Genomic DNA, 27,453 nt, shown 5'->3' with positions numbered 1-27,453 from the left:
TACACCACTTGTAGCAATATTCCACCAATACTATGGCAGGAAAACCAGAAATGGGCTTTCCACTTTGTACCCATGTGAGGAATTGAAACCAGGTCTTTAGTGTAATGAGCAGGTGCTTTAACAATTAGGCTACACCACTGCCACAGAACACATTAGGAAACACTGGACCGGACACACATGTCCATCACGAAAAAGTGTAATGGTAGTATTGAACTTCCTGTTTCAGTACAGACTCATTTTGGTATGTAAAAGACTATCCCTGTAAGTTCCATTAAAATGTAGAAGAATTTTTGGAGGTGTGTGTTACTTTATGCTGCAGCTGAAGTACCACTGCATGTATACTGAAGGAAGCGGTTACAGAACATAGAACATAGATTTCTGCGAGGGAACTTCAACTGTATATCTGGCAAAAGTACATGGTACAATATCATAGCACAATGGAACTACATGATTCTAGGTAATTGATACATATTACAAAAAAGAGCAAGTGACTTAATTCAATATTTCAATATCATGGCAGTAGACACGAGAATGGTCTTCACACATTGAAACCATGTGGGGAATCAAACCCAGGTCTTCTGTTTGATGAGTGGACACTTTAATCACCAACACCCCCTCCCTTAAACTAATGAGCATTGGTCCATGAAAGTCTGGGGTAGAATAGGTCTTCAGCAACCCATGCCTGCCAAAAAAGGCAACTATGCTTGTTGTAAGAGGCGACTAAAGGGATCAAGTGGTCAGGCTCACTAACTTGGTTGACACACGTCATCAGTTCCCAGTTACATAGACAGATGCTCATGCTGTTGATCTCTATTTTGTCCAACCCATTATTATCATTTACAGATTGCCACCTGAATGCGGCTTAACACTAAATTCACTCAGAAGCATGATAATCTGAGAAGTTCAATAAAGATCATAAAAATTGTTACAACACCACAGCACAAATACAGGAAACCCGTAACCCACACCCAGTCAGTCCTCACCCTATCCCACCTCTCTCCACTACAGAACCCACCCCACCTCTCTCCTCTACAGACCCCACCCCACCCCACCTCTTTCCTCAACAGACCCCATCCCAGCTTTCTGCACCAAACACAAATAATTAGGACCAACATTTGCACTTCATCTGGTTACTTTCTACCAAATATTTCTGAATATCATACTTCTGATTAGAAAATACCAAATTATCACAGTAATAACAAAAGCCAAACTAGAATAATGACTGTGGTATTTGCTTGATTTGATATAATGATTTACCGCATTCCTTTCAATTAATGTAAGCTTGAACATCCATGTATTCAAACACAGAAGCTATAAGAAGAAAATCCATACCTTACACACCTCTTGTCATCCCCTCAACAGGTTTTAGCTGTGCTATTAATCATATGCCATATCCCTCACTGTATCCTATCATCAGCTATACATTGCTTATCACCATCTCTAAATAAACACATCTGTGCAACCAACTGAACAGTTTCATTTGGACATTACACGACAAATGTGTCAGTACAATATATTATTATTTACTGCTATGGACACTGGCCAGCTTGTCCATCATTCGTGTGATATGCAGTATATTGACCACCACTGAAGGGCCAATGTACAGTTTATAGACCAGCACTGATGGTGTGTTACAGGATATATTTACCAAAACACCCAGGTGTTTCATTAATTCAGTGTGGAACAAAATTGAATATAAATATTTATGGTTAACATGTGCATAAAACTGATCAATGAAAACTTAGGGTTTTGTGCTTTTGTATTAAACAAAATGTAGGAGAATGATACTTTGTTCTTTTGTGATTCAGATGTACTGTATTCAATGCTAGCACCGTCACTGGATTCAAAGTTACAGCACTGACGAGTAGTTCATACTCTGATTGAACAAGCTGCTAACATATTGTGCATATGAAGATGCACTGAAGTTGAAACTCTGAAGAGATGAAACTGTTGCTATTTCTGCAGTCTTATCATGTAAAAGCAATCTAAATAAAACCAATTACTGATAAAAATTTGAGATTAGACAGTTTCCCAAATTACTGAAAATGATTCATGTAGCTTCAGGTTTAAGTAACGTGACATCTTATTCGCGCAATATTCAGACCGACAGACCATTGTCAAGAGTATAGTTCTACACAGGTTTTAGCAATATTCCAACAATATCAGAGCGGGCAGCGGGGTTGGGGGTGGGGGTCATGTAGTATGGGGGAGACACCAGATGTGGGCTTCACATACTGTAGCCATAATCGGAATTGACCCCCAGATCTTCAGCATGACAAGCAAACACTTTAACCACTGGGCTACCCCATCGCCTTTGTTAAAAACAGCATCATTACTTAAACTACCACCAAAAGCATCTGAAACTAAATAAGCATGAAAATTATGTCCTACTCCGACAAAAAATCACAGAAAAGACAAAATGGTTTCTCAAAACAGCCAAGGCAGATCTAATTCAAACTTTTTGGACAAATTGGGATATCACAAGAGATTACAAGCCCATGAAACTAAAGGTCAATGACTAAGTGTTTTCAGGGAGGATGTTTTTAGAGTAAACGTAAATTGGAAATGCTGTGAACCAAAACTTCCCCTGTCCAACTATTTCATACATATTTACCAAATATCATTCCAACTTGATAGAAGATTCCTACAAGATCACATGTCCAGTCAATCTGGTGCTATTCTGAAATAGTTTGGCAACTATATCATGCAGCTATGCATAAACAGTTCCTCATCAGATGTTTACGTTTCATGAACAATTGTGTTTCTCTTGTACTAGCCTTAATGTTCAAGAGCGAGTGAATTTAATTTCATGTCACACTCCACAAATAGTTTACCTATGTGGTGGTCTAAGGAATCGTGCCTGGAAAGACAATCTAGTGATTGACAGCAAGAGCATCAATCTGCAAACTGGGAACCAATGACACATGTCAACCAAGTCTGCATGATATTCAAGAGCAGTGTGACAGGTTGTACGTCCAGACAATTATCTCAATCATAAAACCCCTTCCACAATTAATACACTAAAGTATTTCAGTACATGCAAGAAGAAATGGCAAAGAACTATTTATCATGACAAAAACAACTTGAAATTACATTTAAACATTAGAAAAAATTTAAATGCCAATCTGATTGACTCAGGTACACAATCTGCCATGATACACTTACAGGCATTTTTTAAAGTGAGTGAATGAGTTCAGTTTTGCACCTAAGCATTATTCTATTTTACATGAATATATTTTTAATAAAAATAAGGGCAAACATTACTATTGCAATGTCATAAAATTTTATAAAAGTTCATATATCAGGCTTTTCTATCCTACAACACATGGCTATGATTTAGGCAAATGACACTACAGAAACTTAAATTACGAATATTGTCGCATGAAGTTGTCAACGTGTTACATTATTGAATACAAATTCAAAGCATGTACAGAAATAGGCAAATATTTATGTGCAGGATCAATACAAAATGTTCCACTGACGTTTCAAGGCCCTGAACTCTGTGGTCACCATATTACTGGTGTATAATTATTCATGTGTGCCGATCTGCATGCCAACACAACAAATAACCTTGGCAAACTCTGCTGTAATATCGCACTCAAGATGGCATCCCATTTACTGATGGTGAAATAGTTGCATGACAGCAATATACAGAAATGATGGTGAATGAAATTTTTATCCATATTAGCTTTTTGCAGTCATAGTTCCAATGAATTAAATTTACAAAGGATCAATATTTGTTGTTAAAGTTCATGAAGTAATTGACTTTTTGGGGTTAGATCCGTAGATGAATGAATAGGAACAAAACAATTGGCCAGGCTGACAAGGTCACACAACAATGACTGATGTTTTGTGTTTGCAAGGATAACACAATAGACTAACTGGCCTAGTGGTTGACGCATCTTGTTCCCCCACATCAGACAAATGTGTCAAGCCAATTTCTTGCGTCATTCTCGTGCTGTCGCCGAAATTTTATGAAAGTATAACAAGATGACAAAGTAATCAATATAAACTGCAACAGCAAAATACTCTCTATGAATATGCCTATTGATTATTATTACAGTATGTCAATGTTTCAGAGTGCATATGGCAGTGTGGCAGGAGAGTATTGTACAGTTTTACTACGGAAGAGATCACTACCACAAAATTCAGTCAAGGTGAAACTTGTTGCCATGGAAACACAAAAAAATACTTTATACAGATGTCCAAACCTACCAAAAGGCACCACAATACCACCAGACCTATCTAAGTGCCAAGTTTGGTGAAGAAATAGTGAACGGTCTTAAAGTTCTGCTCCAGTAAAGAGCACAAAACCCCAATTTCAAAATCAAACTTCTTGTCATTAAAACCACAAAAAATAAAACTCACATACTGGTGTAAGCACCAAAAGGCACAACTCGGGATCAGGTTGAATATGGCGAATATGTGTACCAAGTTTGACAAAACTAAAGATTGGGAGATCTGCTCTGGACAAAATTACATCCTGAAAGCCATGGAAACTGCAAAAAATGAAATTAATATTGAAGTTTAATCCAAAAAGGTACATCAAGGGATCATGCTCGACATATGTACCAAGTTTTATGAAGCTGACATGTATAGTATGGAAGATCTGCTCCAGACAAGATGACATCCTCATCAGTCCTAGTCACAGCTCTAGTTATGTTTCCATGGAAACCGTAAAAGGCATATCTATGGATCATGCATGACATGTGTTCCAAGTTTGGTTAAGTTATCACAAATAGTTTAGGATATGCTTCGGACAAAGTATTGAGGACACACGGATGGAAGGACGGATCTTGTTTTTATATCCCTGCAACTTCATTGTAGCAGGGGATGATGATAAAACAATTCTCACTTATACATAAACATGGAACCATAATTTTAATAGCTGATGATAGTAATAAGCAAGAAACCAAAAACAGTAAAGGGAATTCATGGAACTTAATGTTGGTATCATTTGGGTTGATTTATCAATAACAGAAATTGTGTTCCAACTGGCCAATCTTTAGGTGACATTACAGTACACTGCAAGACCACTAAAACAGGGAGTTTAGTTCTACTGGCTTTTGGAAATATTCCAGAAAAATCACTGGTAAACAGCTAAACTTACTATTATTTAATATCTAATATTCCAACAATACTCTAACTATATGGAACAGGTCTGTAAATAATCGTGTCTGGACCAGACAATCCAGTGATCAAGTGCTAGAGCATCAATCTGCGCAACTAGGAGCCGATGACATGCATCAACCATGTCAACTATCTTGACCAACCGATCCCGTTAGTTGCCTCTTTAGACAAGCAGAGTTGCCTTTTTTGGCAAGCATGGGTTGCTGAAGATCTATGATACCCCAGATCCTCACAGGTCAGTCACTTCTTATGACAACCATGGGTTACTAAGGATCAATCCTGCCCTGAATCTTCCCTGGTAACAGCCAAAATGTATATGATGTAATAGAGGTAACACATTCATATACATTTGGTTTTTCTCATTGCGGTCTGTGGACACTGATTCTATGACAATGTTTGCACATATCTTAAAAGTAAACAAATTACTCTTAGGGACAGGTGGGAAGACCTTAAGTGAATGGACCAAATATTTTGATGCCAGAACCTCAACAGAAGAAAGTGACCTAGCTTCATATAAATACAATGTCTTCATAAGCAGAGATGCCAACCCCAAAGTGTTGCAAATAGTAGTTTCAATGTTCAAAATTAGTAGTTTGACCATAAAATAATTAGTCAACTAAATAAACAAAATCATGATGGATTCTGAGAAAAAAATGAAAGGGTATTATGGCCACGTGGTTAAATTATTTCCGCAGGAACTAAATGTGTCAAATTGCAAAGGTATTGAAATCAGCTTCGCTAAAATTATGTTGTTACTTGCAATCATTCCAGTTCAAACATGTCATTAAATATGATGAATGGAAGGTACGTGAAGTCCGAAATTGTATTTCATCGTTGAAAATATGTTTTTGTCTATATATCCAAATTTTAATGCATTTTATTCAAATTTCATAGGATTTCTAGTGGAATCGTATTGGCATAGTCTGAAGTTAAAATTCGCAGCGACTACGATAAAATCGTAGAGATTAGCATCTCTGCACAAGGACAATGCTTGTCATAAGGACGACTTAAGGTCAGGCTCACAGACTTCATGCATCATTTACAGTTAATACACATCAATGTTCACTTTTCTTTGCTCGTTGTTTAAAACTGCACTCAGCAATTTTCAAGCCTACTGACTGACTGTTAATATTCAAGTCTGAACCAGACAATTAAGTGATGGATAAGATTAAACCTAGTCAAATAGGACTTGTAACCACAAGTCAGTGGGCCTAACCTCCTGAAACTGCTTGATGCCTAATAGCATGGGCTCCTGATGATAAATTCTTACCTTAACTTCTAAGAGTTTGTGTGACTGGTAAGTGGATTGTCTGAACCAGGTTCGACTACTTAAAGAACACTGTCTTATACTGATTTTCGAGTTCAATGCGATGTTAAACAACAACCACATGCCTACCCCATCCCACACCAATAAATAAGCATACTAAGTATTAACTGTTCTGCATGTCAAGAGAAAGTGGACACTGTTGGTGGGTCACAGAGTGAGCGAGTGATGCTGCTTTAAGCAGTAGTGATAATCACAGAATTACCTAGATGCCTCGAGGATTCTTTGTTTTTATCCCAGAAGTGAATTTTGTCTTAGATACAGATAAGCACTGTAAAACCAATGATCAATACTAAAGGAACGCAAGGATCAAATTCCAAAATCAAAATCTAGAACAACTAAGGTGCGCAACTCTGAAAAACAACCACACCACAGCCGACTAAATTGTTATCCATGAAGCCACTTTTCGTAACATTAATCCTCTAGCCTGCTACCCTGGCACAAAATTTAACCTCAACCTTTCCTTACTGTCTATTACAATCAATGTACAATTTGTCTCAAAATGAGCAAACAGTGTGTTTACTTTCCTCACCAGATGTGTTCTCGAGTGTGGAAGACCAAGAAATGTGATACCTCTTGCTACCTTACAGAAACTGGACTGACTGCCTGCCTGCCTTTCATAATGAAAGGATGAATATTAGCATAAGTGAGTTGTAAGTCCCCTGGAAAAAAAATGTTTCAGTCTTTTCTTTACAGTGCTGCTGGGTTGAATCAGTCACCCAATTTCAATGCCCCATTGAAAATTTTACTTAACCCAAATGAGATTAATTGAATTTTGACAAAAATGCAAAACTGAGCAAGTATTAAGTTCTGAAAATACATAATACATTTTGGAAAATATTTCACCTAATCGATGACATGAGAGCATATACCAGCCCATTCCATCACCTAGAAATTAGAGCATGTCTAAATGACAAATCATGGTCAATAGCATGAACACAATCAGTGCAGGCAGGAAAAGAACAAAAAATAATTATTGCTTTATGTCACATTTACCGTATTCAAGTGAGAGGAAGCTAACAACAGGCAAAGGACACGCTATTTGTTAGTTACACAATCTAGACTGATATGCAAGTGAGTGAAAATAGCTTTACGTCGCTTTTAGCAATGTTCCAGCAAATATCACGGCAGGGAGCAAAAGAAATAGGCTTCACACATTGTGTCTCTGGCGGGAATCAAACCTGGTTGCTAGGCATGACAAACAAATGCTTTAACCAATAGTCAATCCCACTGCTCTCTCAGGGTTCCAGATTTCAGTTTTGTAGTCTAGACCAAGCAAGTTTGACTTCAAGCATTAGGGGTGCCACAATACATCGATACTTTTTCTAAGATGATACAATTATTGATGTCATCAAAAAAGTATCAATATTTGGTTTAAATATGTTTATGTATTGTTTACATTTTGCAATTGTATTGTGCTTTTTTAAGTTCTGACAGTCATAAATGATTATTTAACATGCACATAAATGGGAAAATTAGAACTTCTTAACCTCTGAGAATAAAAAAATGTTGATCTTTTCATTGACAATTATAAGATATGGAATATTAACGTCCAAATAGTAACTAAAGTTACACAAAAATGATGAGAAAATAGGTAACATGATACGTATTTAATCGTGACATGGGTATTGTGATACTTATCAATTCTTGAAACTTATGTATCATGACATCCCTATTAGCATCCTCAATGACAAATATTTAGCATGCATCTGTGCAGATTTGCTATTCCATCAGGACAATTACTTGTATCTGGGCAATACATGCCTGGAGTGAATGAGTGGCGGAATTGACAGCTGCCTCAATCACCTTATCAGGTTGCCACAATGAACCATGCCTACTGTAAGCTTTAGTAATGCATAAACATTTCAGATTTAACACTTAAACATCAAACATTGATAAAAGAATTATTTCATAATATTGCTAATCATTATGAATTAGTATAAACTGTCTGTCAAGACTTCTTTATTTTGAGTGAATGAGTGAGTATGGTTCTACACTGCTTTTAGCAATTTTCCAGCAATATCATAGCAAGGGACACTAGTCATGGGTTTTACACGTTGTTCCCATATGGGGAACGAAACGTTAATCTTCATTGTGATGAGAGGACATTTTTACCACTAGGTACCCCACTTGCCCTCTTTGTTTTAAGAATTAAATTCAAGATGAATGGATTTAAAAGTTTTCAATGAAAGCAAGAGTTCTAATGTTTCTCTAGTTTTTCTTGACATATCAGTCTAATTTTAATGGAGTCACATCCTATGTGTGAAATAATTTCCAAATTTGCAAGTGACTTAGACTCGCCAGTAGGGCTAGCAAAGCCTGAGAGTTACTACTGAGAGTTACTACTGAGACTTAATACTAAACATGCCTGAATTCATTAGAATTCACTAGCCAGACAGTCTGTGCAGATTCACTGGCCTGACTGTATCTTCTCTAGCTACAGGCTAGTGGACAAGTGACTGTTTAGCAAATTGGTCACATTGCTATAGTTTTCACAGGCTCCAGTTTTCCTTCTCAATGATTCAGACTACAGGTTCAACAAGGGATCACAATATATTTTTCATAGCTGTACTCAAGTAGCACAGTTGTTCAACTATCTAAAGCAAAATAACTTTTAAATTGATATGAACCACATCACCTGCCCTTCAGACACAAGATAACAACCAGCTACATATTCCGTTACAAACAAAACACAAAGAAATGACATAGGAACGTTAAGCTTCACGTTCAGTAATCGCACAGCCACACATTGTAAGGTAAAATAAAAACATCTGATATCCTTTGAAACTTTAAACAGTCTTTGAAAGATATGCATGAACTATTATTAGCAGCCCTGTAAAAACTTCTCATGCATGGAGTGTTTCTCCACACATGGGCAAATGTTGTATCCAGTTAATTTCTCCATGAGATCGAGCTGTGCCCCACCCAACATTATAATCGTGATATGTGGACAAATATGCTTCCCCTAAACACAACCATAAAGGGAACATTCGTCAATGGGAGAGGGCGTTAGCCTACCTATGGCAGACATCCTGCTGTTTAGACGACATCATGAGGGAACATTTACAACGTGGTAACCTTGTGTCAGGATTTATAACATCAAATGATAGCGGATCAACATGGCTATGCAGAGGTTTCTAAAGAAGATATATAATGATATTAAAGTTAGGAAGGGGAACATGAGAGAGCGAGAGAGCGAGCAAGCAGAACAGATCAACACACAGAAAGCCGCAAGAGAAAGAAAGGTTTTATGCCACTTTCAGCGATGTTCCTGTAATATCACAGGGACACCAGAAATGGGTTTCACATACTGTAGCCATGTTGGGAATAGAAGCTGGGTGTTCTACGTTATGAGTGAGATGCTTTAACCATTAGGCTACCCCGCTACCCCACAAATAGTCCTCCCTAAAGGGGGGGGAAGGAGAATGAGAGTTAGAAGCGAGACAGATTAACAGATTAATCATCCAGAACTAATCACTCCACAAACAGTGGCTAACACCAATTACAATGCATGGTTAGGAACAAGGCCCACAAAGGAGGTTTTTCTTTCATTTTTTTACTTTTACAACGCTTTTAGCAATATTCCAGCAATATCGCAGTTGGGAATACCAAAAATGGGCTTCACACAATGTGTGAGGAACTGAACATGAATCTTCTGCATGACAAGCAAACACTTTAACCACTAAGCTACCCACACTGGCCTACAAGAGGAGAGAAAAGTGGTGGTGTTCCGATGAACTGAAATATCGAGTACCAAACGACCGAGCAATCAATCACATTTTCCCATAATTGAACGACTTGGGAACAACTGTTTCAGTGTTTAAAACACTTGGTCACAGAACATATCTTCGAAGTTGTCAGGGTCTGAAAACTCTGAATGTTTAATTCTTCCAAAACTCACCTCAGTAACTAAAAAGTCATGACTGAACCTTTCTTTAAGACTCCAGGTAGTTTAAGTTCATGATCTACTGGTCATCACTTTAGCTGTAGCAAGTTGTATTGTGTCGCTATTCAGTTTTTATCGATGACCGTTTGACAGTAATGAATGAATCACCAGTTGTGAAATTTCAACCAATTCCCAACACTAGTGAAAAGTGTCCCAAATGGTCATCCCTAACAATGCTCAAGTCACATATTATTACCACCCAACTCCGGCACAATTCTTCATCCTCTGGTAATACTATAGTCTTAGAATAAGTTCAATTTTACTCCTCACTCAGCAATAATCCAACTGTAGAGCAGCTGTCTGTAAATAGTTGAGTCTGGACCAGACAATCCATTGAAAGAAAAGCATGAGTATTGATCTACGCAACTAGGATACAATGACGTGTTAACTAAGTCATCGAGTTTTACCACAACTTCATGGGTGTCTTACACAGCCTACATCTATTAAAATAGTCATTCCGATTCCATTCATCCCGTGAAGGTCCAGGGTAGATAGGCCTTCAGCAACCTATGCTTGCCATAAAAGGCGACTATGCTTGTTGTAAGAGGCAAGTAATGGGATCGGGTGGTTAGACTTGCTGACTTGGTTGACACATGTCATCGGTTCCCAATTGCGCAGGTCAATGCTCATGTTGTTGATCACTGGATTGTCTGGTCCAGACTTGATTGTTTACAGACCGCCGCCATATAGCTGTAATGTTGCTGAAAACAGCGTAACATTAAACTCACTCACTCTGATTCTTGTCATTGCTTTGTCAACTGTATTAGCCAGCCTATACAAATCCTAATGGAATGTGAGTCAGCTCCAAGAAATTAAGAAACTCAGGTTTCCCTCAATGAAGAAATGTTGTTATTTAATGTCAATGCATAGACTGTTTGCTAGACTAACTGAAATAATGAATACGTGGTTAAATTTGTTCACTCATTTTTTTCATGCCTTGTAACAAAAATAGAAATCTTTGGAGATGTGTTGAACCTATTCAGCCCCAGTAACTTTACAGAAGTACTTGACACCTACATTTTCTCAAAATCAATGCCAAAATGCTTGGGACCTTCTCAGAAATACTGGGACCTACTAGAACCCTGAATTTCTGCAGAAATACTGTCCATCAATACTGTCCATCAATACTGTCCCAGAATTTCTGCAGAAATACTTTTGGACCTATGCTGTTCCAGAATCTCTGCAGAATTACTTGGGACCTACAAAGTCACAGAATCTTGCAGAAATACTTAGGATCTATTCTGTCTCAGAATCTGTACAAAAATACTTATGACTTACAATGTCCCAGATATTCACAGAAATATTTGTGACACATTCTGGGCCAGACTCTATACAGTGACAGCTGGGATCCATTTTGTTCCAGATTCTCTACAGAAACCTCACCTTCCATTCATAGGGATACTACAAATAAAGACACTACATCTTACTAAAGGAAAAGATCAATGTATCTCCAAAGAAGTGAATCCTGTCCCTCAATAATTATAGCTGAATAGGTAAGTACGTTTACACTTCATGTAGCCCAGACTTCGCAAACTGGTATAGAAAATCAAACAAAACCTTGGTTATTTAGCCTATTAAGTACTGTAACATATCACAATCATCGGACCAAGGATTTTTACTGACTGTACTGTTGCACATGCTACAAACCATATTGATCTTCCAAACATACTGTCAATATGTATGCTAAGGCTGACTTGTTCCCCACCTAATGGTGTTATGAAAATCACATCAGTTTGCATGGTCCATAGCGATCGGTCAAAAGCAAAGCTGTTCTTGTCACAACTGTCTGTTGAATGGATGGACAGACGAGTCTGAAGCAGTTAGGTGAATAGTTCACATCAACATTCTTTACAGGTAACAAAAGCATGTAAGTGATGGAGTGTGGACTGCAGCTGAAGTTGCTCAGAGATAAGACTATCGAAGGCACCATCAATGATGAATTCCATCAACAATAATCATAGCTTAAAATATTTGAAGTCCCAGCAACCAATATTCTTCATGATCTTTGTGGCTATGATAATGCTTACTCAAAGAAACCAACTTTCTTTTAAATATGCAAAGATAAACAACTCTCCGGTACCAAAAACTAAATTTCAATAATCATTGCAAGATTTTTTTAACTCAAAGCAAGCAAAACTGACTCAATAATCTATGTGTGAAGTTTATTATAACTAAGAGCAGGCAAAACAGACACATGATAATCATGGTGTAAAGTTTTTCGTAACTCACACCAAACTAGTAAGACCGACTCAAGCAAACAAGACAGACTGAAGGTTATCAAAGCATTGTAGTGTAGACTGACCCTTTGAGAAAAATTGTCCAGATGAACCAGGGGTTCAGTATTCAATTGCATTTAGTCAAGGCACACTAAATTGCCTGATTGTTATTTAAGAACACACCCAGCAATAATGAAGTTAAATCATGGAGCACCAAGATCTTTTATGGATAAATCTAATTTAATCTTTTTTACACACGCTTCGGGATCAGTCCAGATACCTTTAACAGGGGAACCGACAGCTGATACTATGACACTGACGTTATGTCACAGTGCATGTGACATCACAATCACAAATAAGAGTATAGTATATGCATTGTTGAAATGCTGCTAACAGACATTATATAGTAGACGTCTTTAAATAACCTAATCTGGACCACAAATCAACATCATGAGCATCAATCTACTCAATTGGAATATGGTGACATGTGTCTACCAAATCAGCCAAAATGACCACGCGATTCCATTAGTCGACTCTTACAACAAGCATGGGTTGCTTAAGATTTTTACCCGTATCATTACTGGTTGGACATGAAAAAAACGTAGATAAACAGAATGTTCTTCACACCTTATCTGCATTGCAAATATATTATCAGGTGTCAGGCCGACTTATCGATAAAAGCATCAAAATAACATTACACAAGATGTTTCATTTCCTTCGGATTAAAACTGCTTCAATATTATACGATTCTAAAAATAACCAAAAATTAAATAATTCTTTCTTGACCCTCCAAATGAATAAGTCTGATAAGTTACTTAAACAGATGAGCTCGAGTGGTATAGATGTGATACACAAAATGACAAGAAATGATAACTTTTTTGACAACCTACCATAACATCAAATTTCATAAGCAATTACGTATAGCATATTTATGAACTTTCACAACATCAATGTTTGATAATATTTTAAAAAATGTAATAAATTACCAATTCTTTGGTTTCTTTTTGTAGCAGGTGCAGTCTTTGCATAAACATTTTGGTTGACATGTTTTGGGGATTCAACTTCAGTTTGTAACTTTCATGGAGACATCAAATGATTGTTTTTAATTACGACAAAAAGCAAGTTAAGGCAGGTCAGGTATTTAATCAGCACTGAGCAGTTAATTAGCAAAAAGCACACGAAGAAGTTTTAAACAACAGCAAATAACATGTTGTGATTATCCGTACTGACAGCCCAGAAGCACTGCATCAAAAACAGTGAAAGCTTCCAAATTCACTGTATACTTGAGATAATTGTGTGTCAAATATGCAGGTTTGTGCATCATAGCTAACACTGCAATCGACTGTAAGTCCTGACTTCATCATTGAGTAGAAAGTGCTGCATATACTCGCAGGCTCACAATGGCTTATTCTATCACAGTTTTTGGACTGAAGTACTGCCCGTAAGTGGTCAGAGTTTAATGTCTCTTTGAACACTAACATCAGCGAATCAGTGAGATAATTCTGTTTTATGCCACTTTTAGCAATAACAAGGCAATGGATTCCAGACATGGACTTCACTCATTGCACTCATTTTGTAATCACATCCTGGTCATTGATGCGACAAGCGAACACTTCCACCAATAGGCTACCCAAGGGAAGCAACTCTGAAGAATACACAAAAGAATGGGCCCTGCATCCTCCTTACCATGAAAGATCAGCAAGACTCTAGGATGGAAAGAATTTCCAGAGACATCTGCCAATACAAAACTGGGACCATGGTAACTGCTCTGACAGAACCAGTTGGTGATTTGGGCGACCACAAACCATTGTGTCCAAATGAGGGTTGGGTTTGGGTTCTTTTTAAAATGAAATTGGGTATCACAATTTGAACAAACCTTGCAGTGACTGCCAACTATCTTGAACTCTTTGCAGTTCTTACACCAGAATATGATACAATGTTGAAACTACCCTCTTCGGTTTTCACCAAACCCTGGATATGTCTTGTTTTAGTGATACTCTCACTTCATTTACTCGTAATTAAGTACATATTAGTGTTAACAGTGTATAATCAACTACAAATGCAGGATAGTGGTCATGTGACAGCTGTCTGAGAGGGCAACATGTTAAACTGATCCACAACCTGAAGGTGAAACTGTAGATAAGCCAGAACAATCAGTTCATCAAGAAAATCTCAAATTGCAGTAAGTCGTGTGGAAACCATGATATGCCATAGCTGCAAGCCAATGTTTTAGTCAATTTCTTTCATTTATTATATAAATGGCTAAAGGTAGAAATAAAAAACAACAACAATACAGTGACTCAAGCAGCTGTAGATAACCTGAATTGAGGAAAGTGAGGTGATGTAGGGCTTCATGCCACGTTCAAGATTATTGCTCTGCACATGTGTGGAGTTTTTGTTTGTCCACTATGATACCATGCTGACTATAATATGATATAAAACTTAAGTTAGTTGATGAGTGAGCAAGGATGGTTTTATAGCACTTTTAGCAATATTACAGCAACATCACAGGAGGGGACATCAGAAATGGACATCACATATTGTACCCATGTGGGAAATTGAACCCAGGTCTTCAGCATGATGAGCAAATGCTTTAACCATTAGGCCTCTAATGCTAAACAGAAACTAGACAATAACCCTAAATATACAGAACAAAATTACTTCTGAGGTCATGAATAGCTAAAGGGATTAGCTTTTCTGTACTCAAGAGAGAGCATACAATTCCGTATTTCCCTACAATATGTTTCATGATCCTTAACTTTGTGTGTTCAGTATACATCTTTTCAAATCATACATGCTTTTGGCTGCAACAGACACGTCCACCGGCAACACAGACACTTGAATAATCCTAAGTGAGAGCCATTGCCATATAGAGGAACAAAAGAGACTGTGACTGTCTAGATACAGTGAGTTTTAAGTAGCTGGACAAACTGACCCCTGACCCCGCCACCAAGCTTACTTCCTAGTTATGTTGTTCCACATGGTATGACCCTGGATGGGTGGAGTGTATAATCACACGTATTGCACTGGCAGGACACAGCAATATTTGTGTTGTATCACTCCACCTTAACCACTCACTGCTTGCCAAACATGCAACTCTTCTACATATCTTATCAACACATGCTGAGATGTCAAAAGTGTCAAGATAAACTCAAACATGAAATTTATTTAATTTTGTTTAAATTTTGTAATTGGGAATAACTGGAATCTGAAAACAATTTTCCACTGACACATACAGGGCTGGACAAAGCATTTTGAGTGGAGGTAGTGTACAACTTCTATAACGGTTAATGTGATACAGTAACCATGCTCACATTTGGTGGCATACAAGGTCATGGTAACAAAAGAAGATATGCAAAAGAATTGCATCAAAAATCAACCTATCAGTGATATTTTTATTTATTTGAAGTCCCTGATATCCACCAGCTTATATATCCGCCTAAAGTGACAATAAAAATGCTTTAACAACCAAGCTAACAAACTTACCTGACACTTGTCACCAGGTGCAAAACCATTGAAGTCCTTGCCCTGTTGAGTTCTTAACTTTGCCTCTGTAAAAACAAATCGCATAACTATTATGAAACATATTTATTTCATCAGCACATTACACTGAGCACAAAACACACTACTGGAAGAATGCTTAATATTTGCATCAGTTGTGATAAACGTAATGTGGATCAAATGACAAAATAATAATCAACTCTGTGTTTTCCCACACCTGATTTCCGGGTACAAATGATATATTTGTTTCAACCTGCACTGCACAATTTTCCAGCTGTATGGTGGTTGTCCCTAGCTGTCCAAGTCCAGACCTGACAGTCAAGTCATTTACACAACAAGCAATGATCCACATAGTTTTGATTTACCGACATGGAATCAACCAAGTCATTGAGCCTTGCCAACTGATTAGTTTGGCTGCCTCTGGCTATCAGAAAAAGTTACCTATGATCATTTCTAACCAAGAATTTCCCCAGCTTATGACTGAGACAGACATATAACATGTACATACACCTAACCTGTGTTTCATGTGCAGGTCATCAATATCACAGCCATACCACCTGGAAACAACCTTGAGCAGTCCTGTTAGGAGACAAGTGGTGACTGTACAAGCAGCATGCTATCTGAGTCAATGAGGTGGGGGTAACACTGCTTTAACAGTTTACTAACTTTATCACCGAGTGAGCATGTGATCAGGTTTAGTTTTGAGCCGCTTTTAGATATATTCCACCAACATCACAGGTACTCCAAAACTGGTGTTCATATTTTGTACCCATGTTTGGAATCGATCCTGGGTCTTGGCGAGATGAGCAATTACTTCAATCAACAGGCTACCCCACCACTTGATGAGTGAGTATCACACTGCTTTTCACCATATTCCAGCAATATCACAGCCGGGGACACCAGAAATGGACTTCACACATTGAGCCCATGTGGGGAACTGAACCCAGCACGAGGAGCGAAAACTTGAACCACAAGGCTACCCTACTGCCCCTGTATCAGAGTAACAGCTTAATGTGGGGAAAAGCCGAAAGTGATGTAAATCGTAGGCATTCACTTAAAGTTTTTAAACTTCACTCAAGAGGATCATACCCTCATTGTTTGGATATTGCAACAAACAGGACCATCATCATCATTATTATTATCAAACTGATATCATCATCCACAAATCATAGTATCATATCTTCAACCCACGGCATAAAATACAAATGTTTCAAACTGACAGTAACAATTAAGATATGTAAACATATTTTGAAAACCATTTTTCTCCTGAACATAACACTTCAACACTGCCCAGAGAGCCTTTTCAACATTTTCAAAAATACTGATAGCATGCAAGGATATCACTAAAAACGAACGAAAGGACAAACAGATCCAATTAGTAATCAAAACCACTCAACATATCTCCAGAGCTTTTTAAAAAAAAACTACTGAGAGAGACCAACCAGTGTCTACTTACAAGCATACGAAACTAGACAATGCCTTTACTCCGTCAATGGCACAGACTGTCTGTCCCACTAGCATTCATAAAACCACGACAATAACCATATTGACTTCTTTATGGCCACGGTCAGAGAGGGTCCCTGCCCTGTAGTAGCATATATCACGTGGGAAAACCCAAGAACAAGGAAAACAAACATATTTAGCTTACCAAGCCCTCTTCAGTGTGTACACAGTCATAACCCAAGTTAAACGAGGGACATAATGCCTCACATATTACAAACTTCCATGACATTCACAATGACAACGTTACTGGGAGGTTTCCATGAACCATCCAAGCTGTTCACACTGGGTGGAAACAGAAGTTATAATCTTATTGTTTACATATCCAGTGTATTGAAAGGAAAATGATTAATTCCATATTTATATATATAAAATGAACATATTTAACATTTAGACAGAATATGTACTGGGATAATACTGCTCTGATTTAGAACACATTGATGTTCACAAGAAAGGAAAATATGTTTGAACTTTGATTTAGAGAAATTTAAAGAATTATCTTGATATATCTATGCATGTGTGCAAGCGTGCATGAGTGCATTTACAGTCACGTCTAATCCAATATTTGTTTATCCAAAATCGCCTTTATTCGACGCTTTTTGTTGGTAACAAATTGAATAAATGTGACTTTGTCTCATCTTTGGCTTGACAAGCAGCCATTTTAACCACAATGTCACCCCACTGACCACTCTCCCAGTGACCACCGACCCCTCAGTGATTCACAACAGCACGTAGGGGGCTGACAGTCTTCAATAATAAACTAAGCATGTAAGAAATACAGGTATATCATAAATTACTTTAAATATGAAAATTAACTATCACAGATAAAATTCTGTAACAAAGCTACAAAAACCTAGTTTTGTTCTGCCCTTTATTCTAAGAGCCAGGCAGAGAAACAAGTTCTATCTTTTCACGTCCTTTCACATTCGTCAAGACATATCCATAAAATCTGTGGATACTTATGGAAGTCTGAAATATGGCCATCCCGCCACATCAGCAAATACACTAAGTCCCAAGAAACATCCTAACAATGTCACAATAAATTTTAAAGTGTGGTAGATTCATAGTGAAACGTTGCATATCAATGCTGTATGTCCAATGAGGAGACAATAAAAATAATGAATACTATTAGTAATTCATCCACACATCAAATTAATCTATTTGGTTCTGTGCCATTACACATTCCATGGAAATAGCCAGATACTCTTTAAAGGTATTCTGTGTCATATTAATGTGATCATTCACAGCTGGGGGAAATATGACTTGCTACTTCTCATTCATTCATGCTAATGAATAGTATTGTTTGTTGTAAAAATACACACTCAGCAATATGTTAGTTACAGGACAGCGGTCTAAATAACTGTCTTGACCAGACAACCCTAAAACACATGACAATTCTGCACCCAGTACTGCCATTGTGATGGCTCAAGAAACATTTCTCATGACTTCTGAACAGATATACAGGACACAAATTCATGCGTGCTATTCGCACAAAAATTTCCAATGGACGTAACAATATTTATGTGCACGTCCACAAAGACACGGAAAAAGTCGAAATACTTTTTGTAAAAAAGATCAATCAAGTAACCAAGTCTGCTACTAGTTGTGTCATGGTATCACTTGCAATTTAATTACTGTAATAATGTGATGTTTATGAGCAAAACAATGACAGGAACTGAATTACAACAGTATTACGACAGAGTATTAATAATAATATTTAACTGTCTGTGACAGTTATTTTGTCGTTCAGGACACCTGAAAATCAGAAGAACGAGTCCCAAGGAACTCTCAAATATGGGACTTGAAGTAAATCCCTGGTCTTGAGAAACACCAGTGATGCCGCAATAGACCTGCGTTCCATGTCCTCAGACAAGGACTGGGAGTTTAATTTTAAGCCACTTTCAGCAATATTCCAGCAATATCACAACAAGGTACACCAGAAATTAACTTCGCATAATGTACCCATGTAGGAATCGAACTCAGGTTGTCAGCATGACAAATGCTTTAACCACTAGGCTATTTGGAACCAGCATAGAACTCAACCCCAGTACTTGGGCAGGCACTTGTTGACCAAAGAGGGACATTTTCAGCTGTAGTGTTCCAACAGGTCCAAGGCGTGTTGCTGTCATGGCTGCCCTAGTAGGTCACGCTGATTGGTGATGTCTGCTCCAGCAGTTTAATCAGTGTGAAGTTCATGTTGAGGGGGGAAAATCATCTTAGTATCTTTGTATCAATGTTGCTGCATGTTATGCAAGCTACAAGTATATGATCTGGCTCACTGCATCACTAACTCCCCGTTTGGATCATTGCCGAGTCTCTCAACTACTGGTTCACTGGTGTAAACAACAGAACCATATTCATGACCCTTGAACTTGTACCACGATTTTGGCAATATCTTTGTTCTGTTTGTTACTTCATTGTTTAACGATGCACAGAGTTGGCAATGATGTGTTAACCAAGTCAGCGAGTTTCTTATCACAAGCGTGGTTTGATGTAGAAAATTTTTAAATAGAATGTTCATGAGTGCTAGTGTCTCACCTATGACATACAGGGCCTAAACTTTAACTAAATATTTGTTGCCAGGATAAGAAACATTTACTTTAGCATGAACAATGTTGCAAACAAGCCTTCTTCCATTATGGGCCTTCAAACAACCCAACCACACAAAATCATTTTACGGCTGCTTCAAACATCTTCACACTGTGGCATGACAGAATGCTGCTTTTGATCAAACTGTTTTAAGGAGAGCGAGTATGGTTTCACACACCTTTTAGCATTATTCCAGCAATATCACACCAGGTTACACCAGAAATGGGTTTCACACATTAGGGAATCAAACCCCAGAATTTGATGTGACAAGCAACCACTTGAACCACAATGCTACCCCACTGCCCACCAAGCAACTATTACCAATGTTGTGTGAGCAAGTGACTGTGGAAACACCACAGCAATGGACTAAGGAAAGGGACTTGATATAGTACTGATGGTAATGACAACCAAGGAGTGAGTGAGCGAGTTTAGTTTTACGCTGCACTCAGCAATATTCCAGCTATATGGTCTGTAAATAATAAAGTCTGGACCAGACAATCCAGTGATCAACAACATAAGCATCGATCTGCTCAGTTGGGAACCGAAGACGTGTCAATCAAGTCAGCGAGCCTGACCACCTGATCCCGTTAGTCGCCTCCTACGACAAGCATAGTCGCCTTTTATGGCAAGCATGGGTTGCTGAAGGCCTATTCTACCCCGCGACCTTCACGGGTCGACAACCAAGGAAGGACAACTCCGAACACATGTTCTGTTAGTAAGTTGGGTTTACTCAGTTGTTACTCAAACCTATTTTCTTGCTGTCAAGCACAATCCAAAATAGCCATATTATATCAGCTACATTCATTTATTGTTGAATTTGTTAAAGCACACTGAAATTATCTGAATGAAGAATGTCTGTGGGTATTCTTACGGAGCACAAGTATACAGTAAAATAAGTAAAGATGTAACCTCAGGATTAACCAATAGTTTGTCTCACCTCTTTTCTCCTCCTGAATGATATCAAGTTCAACATTTCGGAAAAACACTGGATCTAACGCTTTGGCTATCCGATATGGCAGGGGTGGCGTAGACCTGCTTATATGGCGCTGAAAGCAAAACAAATAATGACACATAAATCCTTGTCTTCTGGTCGTACAAAAGTTGTATGCTGTCACACTGCTACAGTAATGGACTACTAGAGCTCAACTGCATCTTAGCTACACCCCACCACAAGCAGAAATTCGTTAATGACACATTAAACAGTATTTCAGTTGTCATTATCTTCATTAAACGTCAAATGAGACCAAAAATACTGTATGTAAGAAAATGATTATGTAGACTAGTTATGACTGTTTTGGTATGTACATGACAAAGTGGAATGAGAGTATTGAGAGGTTTTTAAGATCTGCTCCAGAAAGGAGCACTACTACCAAATTCAGTCAAATCCAAACTTTCTGCCATGTAAACACAAAACACATTTTATTCAAAATTCAAAAACTACCATAAGGTACCAGCAGACTATCAGACCCAAGTTTGGTCAGTAAATAGTGAAGGGTTTTAAAGTTCTGTTATGGCAAAGAGCACCAAATTCAGCAGGAGAAAAACTCGTTGCCATTTAAACACACACAAAAAAAATTTGTTTCATAATTCTAAAGCTACAGAAAGGCATCTGCAATTCAAAATAGTCAACCAAAGATCTGTGACAGTACACAGACAGTGACAGGAAACAGTAACCTCCCATCTTTACTGACAAAAACACTTACAACAAGAGCAAGCCAGCAGAGTAGCCGAGGGCTACACAAAGTGATAACAGGAGTTAAGCTCAGTCCTCCCTTAACGTCAGTCGTCTCCCAGATGTGTCAGTCTTTTGGGAATAAGTGTCATAGTTTCCATATTTATTGTTGGTTGGTTGGTTGTTCAAACTCACATTAAAAATATTCCAGCTATATGGTGGCAGTCTGTAAATCTTCCAGTCTATACTAGACAATCCAAGGATACAATTTTTCTATATCTAAACAATGACAAAAATATGAAGTTGAGAGTCCACACCACTGTGTGAAATATTCACTTATCTTGATATCAGTGTTCTCTTAAGTTTCTATACATTAGTAAGGCCTTAAATGTCCATATGTTGAAAAGGTTTGCCAGATTTTCATGCATAGCATATCTCCAAAACATCATGCATGTGCTGATTCTGCTGTGTAAGCAAGTTGTTGCGAGATTGTATTTTCTGTAATTTGTATTATTATTGATTGAGTGATAGTTATTGTTGGGTCATGATATTAGAGTTTTGAGTGATAGCTATTGTTGGGTCATGATGTTAGAGTTTTGAGTGATAGCTATTGTTGGGTCATGATTTTAGAGTTTTGAGTGATAGTATGGGTCACATTTCATATCAGTAATAGTGTTTTAGCAGCACACTTTTAACCTCTCTTGTGAATCATTGTATCTTGCTCTTGTCTGCTCAATACATTTTATTGAATATTTTAAACTTTTCTGGGTCATAGGGGATTTTTAATACCTTTTGTCACGTCAAATTATTAACCCTAACAAAGTGTAGTTTTATGCCACACTCTGCAATAGAGTCAGCACTCATTAATCCGGCACTCATTTATCCAGCAATCACGTCAAGCCAAGAAAAGGTAGGGAACCATTTAAAACAGAGATAATTACTTTCATTAATCCATCGTTTTTACACTGTGGCAGATTTCCTAGCAACAACACTTACTGCAATAAAGTTGTTCTCTCCACTGTGGCAGGTCTCCTAGCAACAACACTTACTGCAATGAAGTTGTTCTCTCCACTGTGGCAGATCTCATAGCAACAACACTTATTGCAATGAAGTTGTTCTCTCCACTGTGGCAGGTCTCCTAGCAACAACACCTACTGCAATAAAGTTGTTCTCTCCACTGTGGCAGGTCTCCTAGCAACAAGACTTACTGCAATGAAGTTGTTCTCTCCACTATGGCAGATCTCCTAGCAACAACACCTACTGCAATAAAGTTGTTCTCTCCACTGTGGCAGGTCTCCTAGGAACAAGACTTACTGCAATGAAGTTGTTCTCTCCACTATGGCAGATCTCCTAGCAACAACACTTACTGTAATAAAGTTGTTCTCTCCACCCTGGCAGGTTTCTAAGTATAAACAGCCACTGAAAACAAAATGTTTAAGTTTGAAGTGGTGCACTGATGATAAACAATTGGAGTGTCAGAAGTGTAGAAATGTATCTTTTTCAGTGATGTTATTCAATATTCCCAACAAGAGAGAGTCAGCTTTTGTTTAAGCTGCACTCAGCAAAATTACAGCTATATGGCAACGGTCTGTAAATAATTGCGTTTGGACCAGTCAATCCAGTGATGAACAGTATGAGCATCAATCTGCACAATAGGGAACCGATTACATGTGCCAACCAAGTCAGCGAGCCTGATCATTCAATCCCATTAGTCACCTCTTATGATGCATAATCGCCTTTTATGGCAAGCATGGCTTGCTGAAGGCCTGTTCTATTCTTGACCTTTATGAGTCCAGACACAATGAACCCATCACATAACAGTACTGACACAGTGAACCTATCAAGTGACAGTACTGGCACAGCGAACCAGGCTCATGACACTGACACAGTGAACCAGGCTCATGACACTACTGATGCAGTAAACCCATCACATGACACTACTGACACAGTAAACCAGGTTCATGACAGTACTGAAACAGTAAAGCCACCACATGACGTTATTGACACAATTAACTCCCTCATATTGATACCGACACAGTGAACCTACCACATGACGGTACTGACATAGTGAACCCACCACATGACAGTACTGACACAGTGAACCCACCACATGACAGTACTGACACAGTGAACCCACCACATGACAGTACTGACACAGTGAACCAGGCTCATGACACTACTGACGCAGTAAACCCATCACATGACACTACTGACACAGTAAAACAGGTTCACGACAGTACTGACACAGTAAACCAGGTTCATGACAGTACTGAAACAGTAAAACCACCACATGACGGTATTGACACAATTAACTCCCTCACGATGATACTGACACAGTGAACCTACCACATGACGGTAGTGACACAGTGAACCCACCACATGACAGTACTGACACAGTGAACCCAACACATGAGAGTACTGACACAATGGACCCAACACATAACCGTACTGACAAAGTGACCCCTCTACATGGTGGTCCTGGCACAGTGAACCCACCACATGACAGTACTGACACAGTGAACCCACCACATGACACATGACAGTACTGACACAGTGAACCCACCACATGACACATGACAGTACTGACACAGTGAACCCACCACATGACAGTACTGACACAGTGAACCCACAATGTGACTGTACTGGCAGCAAGCCTGACCACCTGGTCCCGTTAGTCGTCTCTTATGACAAGCATGAGTTGCTGAAGGCCTATTCTACCCTGGGACATCCACGGGGCACCTTAACAGTGAGAGTCAATATCAATATACCTGACTTCATTCATTAAGAGAATTACAGCAAGCCTGCTAAAGTATTACCATGAAACAGATTGCAATATCCAAATTCAATATGCCTTTCAATGGAACAGAAAGTCACAACATGTATACTGTCACTAAGTTTACCATGAAAAGACTCACAGGCATGGATGTCAAGTTTAAGCCAAAATTGATGTAAAGGCTCATCACCCAAAAGTACTGTAAATTGACACGGTTCCCTGCCAATGTTTGGTGTCATCAACAAAGCAGCCTATTCTGCATCATGTCAGTTTTGCAAGTCCTTCTCTTGTAAAAACTTGCAATCAAAATAACGCTAGGCGAGTTTATTTGCCTATTCAGTTTCAATTTGCTTTTGCTAGGTATTGTCAAATAACTGTCTTCATAACAGCCCCGGAAATAGTGGTCAGATATGCAGTGGACGCATTTCCCCTAATGGTGATTAGTTTAGACGTACCCAATAATGAATTCATATTCATGAATTCTGATGAATTCTGATGCAGTGATCTTAAATATATAGTATCTGAAACTATTGTTTTATATAGAGAAACATTCTAGTATTTGTGTCATCTTAATCACAGCTTTTGCTCTATAAATGCTAAAAAGTAAGAATCATTAATCAGGTTATGTGCCAGCGTTTTAGTGTATTGCCAGATAGACACTTTTATGCATGGAACAATTTAACCAGTCATCGATGAAGTCCAGAAACGCTAACTATGACTTTTGGTGAAACAAAATTATGTATGCACATCTATTTACTGTCAACTACACGGTATTTTGACAAAATGTGTTAGTGACTGCTGTGAAATAAGCACATTGTGTTAACTCCGTACATAACTTGCTTAACAAAAGGAGAGATGTCATTATGCCTAGCAAGTTTGACACCTGGAGTTTATTCGCAGTATAAGCAAAACTTACCTGCCTACAAAACTTTGCTGATTTACAGTATACTCTCACTGCATTGATTGCATTTGCAGAAGAATTGATAGGCGAAAACACACAGATGTTACACACCAGCAAACTCGTGGTGGAGACAAGAATTTGCCACAGGTTGTTTTTAAGCTTTTTAAGAAAGTAACATCTGCTAGCTGTCCACCTGGTGGTCGGTGACAACGCTGAAGTCAGCATGATCATAGCAGTAGGTACAGTCTACTTGTTTCCAAATGAGAACAATAAATCGCACCATAAGTATCGGGTACAGTCTAATAAATGTCAATGCTATAATGCAGTGAATACTCTGTACCCAACGACATCTGTAGTGCAGCAATGTCACAGAGTGAGTGAGTGAGCGAGTGTTTAGTTTTAAGTAGCACTTAACAATATTCCAGCCATATTGTGATGGCCCATAAATAATTGAGTCTGGACCAGGCAATCCAGTGATCAACAGCATAATCACTGAATTGGGCAAATGTGATACATGTCAACGACATGTCAAGTACATAACAGAACTTAAACACTTCATCCCATCAGTCACCTATCACAAGCAATGGTTACTGGAGATCGACTGACAGGTCAGCGTCACAGAGAATACACTAAAATTGGGGAATCAAACCAATGTTTTCAGTATGACAAGCAAACACTAAAACCATACTGCCCCAATGATGATGAGTCCATGAATGTGTGTTTAAGCCAATTTTAGCAATATTCCAGCAATATCACAGTGGGGAACACGGGAAATGACATCCAGACATTGTGGGTATGTGGGATATTGAACCTATTTCTTCAGTGTGACACTTCAACCACTAGACATTGTGGGTATGTGGGATATTGTACCTATTTCTTCAGTGACACTTCAATCACTAGGCTACCTCACAGCCCCTCCCAGTGCTTCAATGAAATCAGACTGTATGCTAAAAATGTTTTACTTACTTTTCAAGAATCTCCCTAGAGCTTTTCTTCTGTTGTCTAATGAAGAGGACTGCTTCCTCCAACTCACTGGTCAGTCCAAACACTCCATGGTAAAGTATCTCGTATAGAATTGCTGGAAATAAACTTCACACATAAACTTGTGCTCTCTTGTCAGTTAAAAACATTACTATAACAGGGTTCGCACAGAATTTCAAGACCAATATCTATGGATTTTGCAAGGCTATTTCAATGGGCAAAAATTAAGGCCAATGAGACAATTATATAAGTAAACCTAATGGAAATAATAAAAAAAACAACTTCTGAATACTGTTCTAGTCTGTTTGACAAGAAAGTGTCCCCATGAGTTGCTATACAGATCCGTTCAGAAAGGTAGTTTCAAGGCAAGAGGCAAGATGTTCACGAAATAACACATACCCAAACACCTTGTTTCACGACTAACGTTAGTTAGGTTCCTAAAATTGTACAGCATTTTGATGTGATTTCTACCAGGCCAGTTTACTGGAATACGGTGTCTGGTAACTAGAGACATATTGGTCGGAACACTGGCCTAAGGTGTTGAATGGTTAGCAGACACTATCTTCACTTCAAAGCTTAAAATAGAAATTCAAGTCTTTTCCCAGGCTTTCTAGCAAAAATATATTTTCCTGGCTTTCCAAAGGTGAGTGCCCAAATTTCAGGCTTATTCAAGATTGTGTGAACCCTGTAAAATACAGTAATATTCGTTTATAATGAACTCAAAGGGACTGTTGTTTTCAGTTCGTTGTAAGCCAAGTTCGTTCTAAGCAATTCGGGAATGTTCGTGAATATTCGGAAATTACCAAGAATCTTCACCACATCACTGGTTTCAGACAAGATCATGTTCACACGGAAAATAAAATAAGACAAAACCAACGAACATATAATTGTCATGGATCATTCCTTTCATCATTGATCAT

At 38.3% G+C, this 27,453-nt stretch overlaps 1 protein-coding gene across 1 annotated transcript in view; it reads right to left on the bottom strand.

Annotated features, from left to right (window-relative positions):
• Positions 1-27,453, bottom strand: part of LOC137274403 (OTU domain-containing protein 4-like) — a 111,012-nt gene that overhangs the window by 63,519 nt on the left and 20,040 nt on the right. Inside the window, exons 7-10 of the mRNA XM_067807575.1 lie at positions 26,519-26,630; positions 23,246-23,297; positions 21,144-21,252; positions 16,103-16,167 (exon numbers count right to left, since the gene is read on the bottom strand). Coding sequence (XP_067663676.1) covers positions 16,103-16,167; positions 21,144-21,252; positions 23,246-23,297; positions 26,519-26,630 — 338 coding nt within the window. The remainder of the gene's footprint in view (positions 1-16,102; positions 16,168-21,143; positions 21,253-23,245; positions 23,298-26,518; positions 26,631-27,453) is intronic.

The sequence above is a fragment of the Haliotis asinina genome, chromosome 2, assembly GCF_037392515.1.
Source record: "Haliotis asinina isolate JCU_RB_2024 chromosome 2, JCU_Hal_asi_v2, whole genome shotgun sequence".
Classification (NCBI taxonomy): Eukaryota; Metazoa; Mollusca; class Gastropoda; order Lepetellida; family Haliotidae; genus Haliotis; species Haliotis asinina.
Note: the sequence above shows the minus strand (reverse complement) of the source record. Positions and strands in the feature narration are given on the sequence as shown.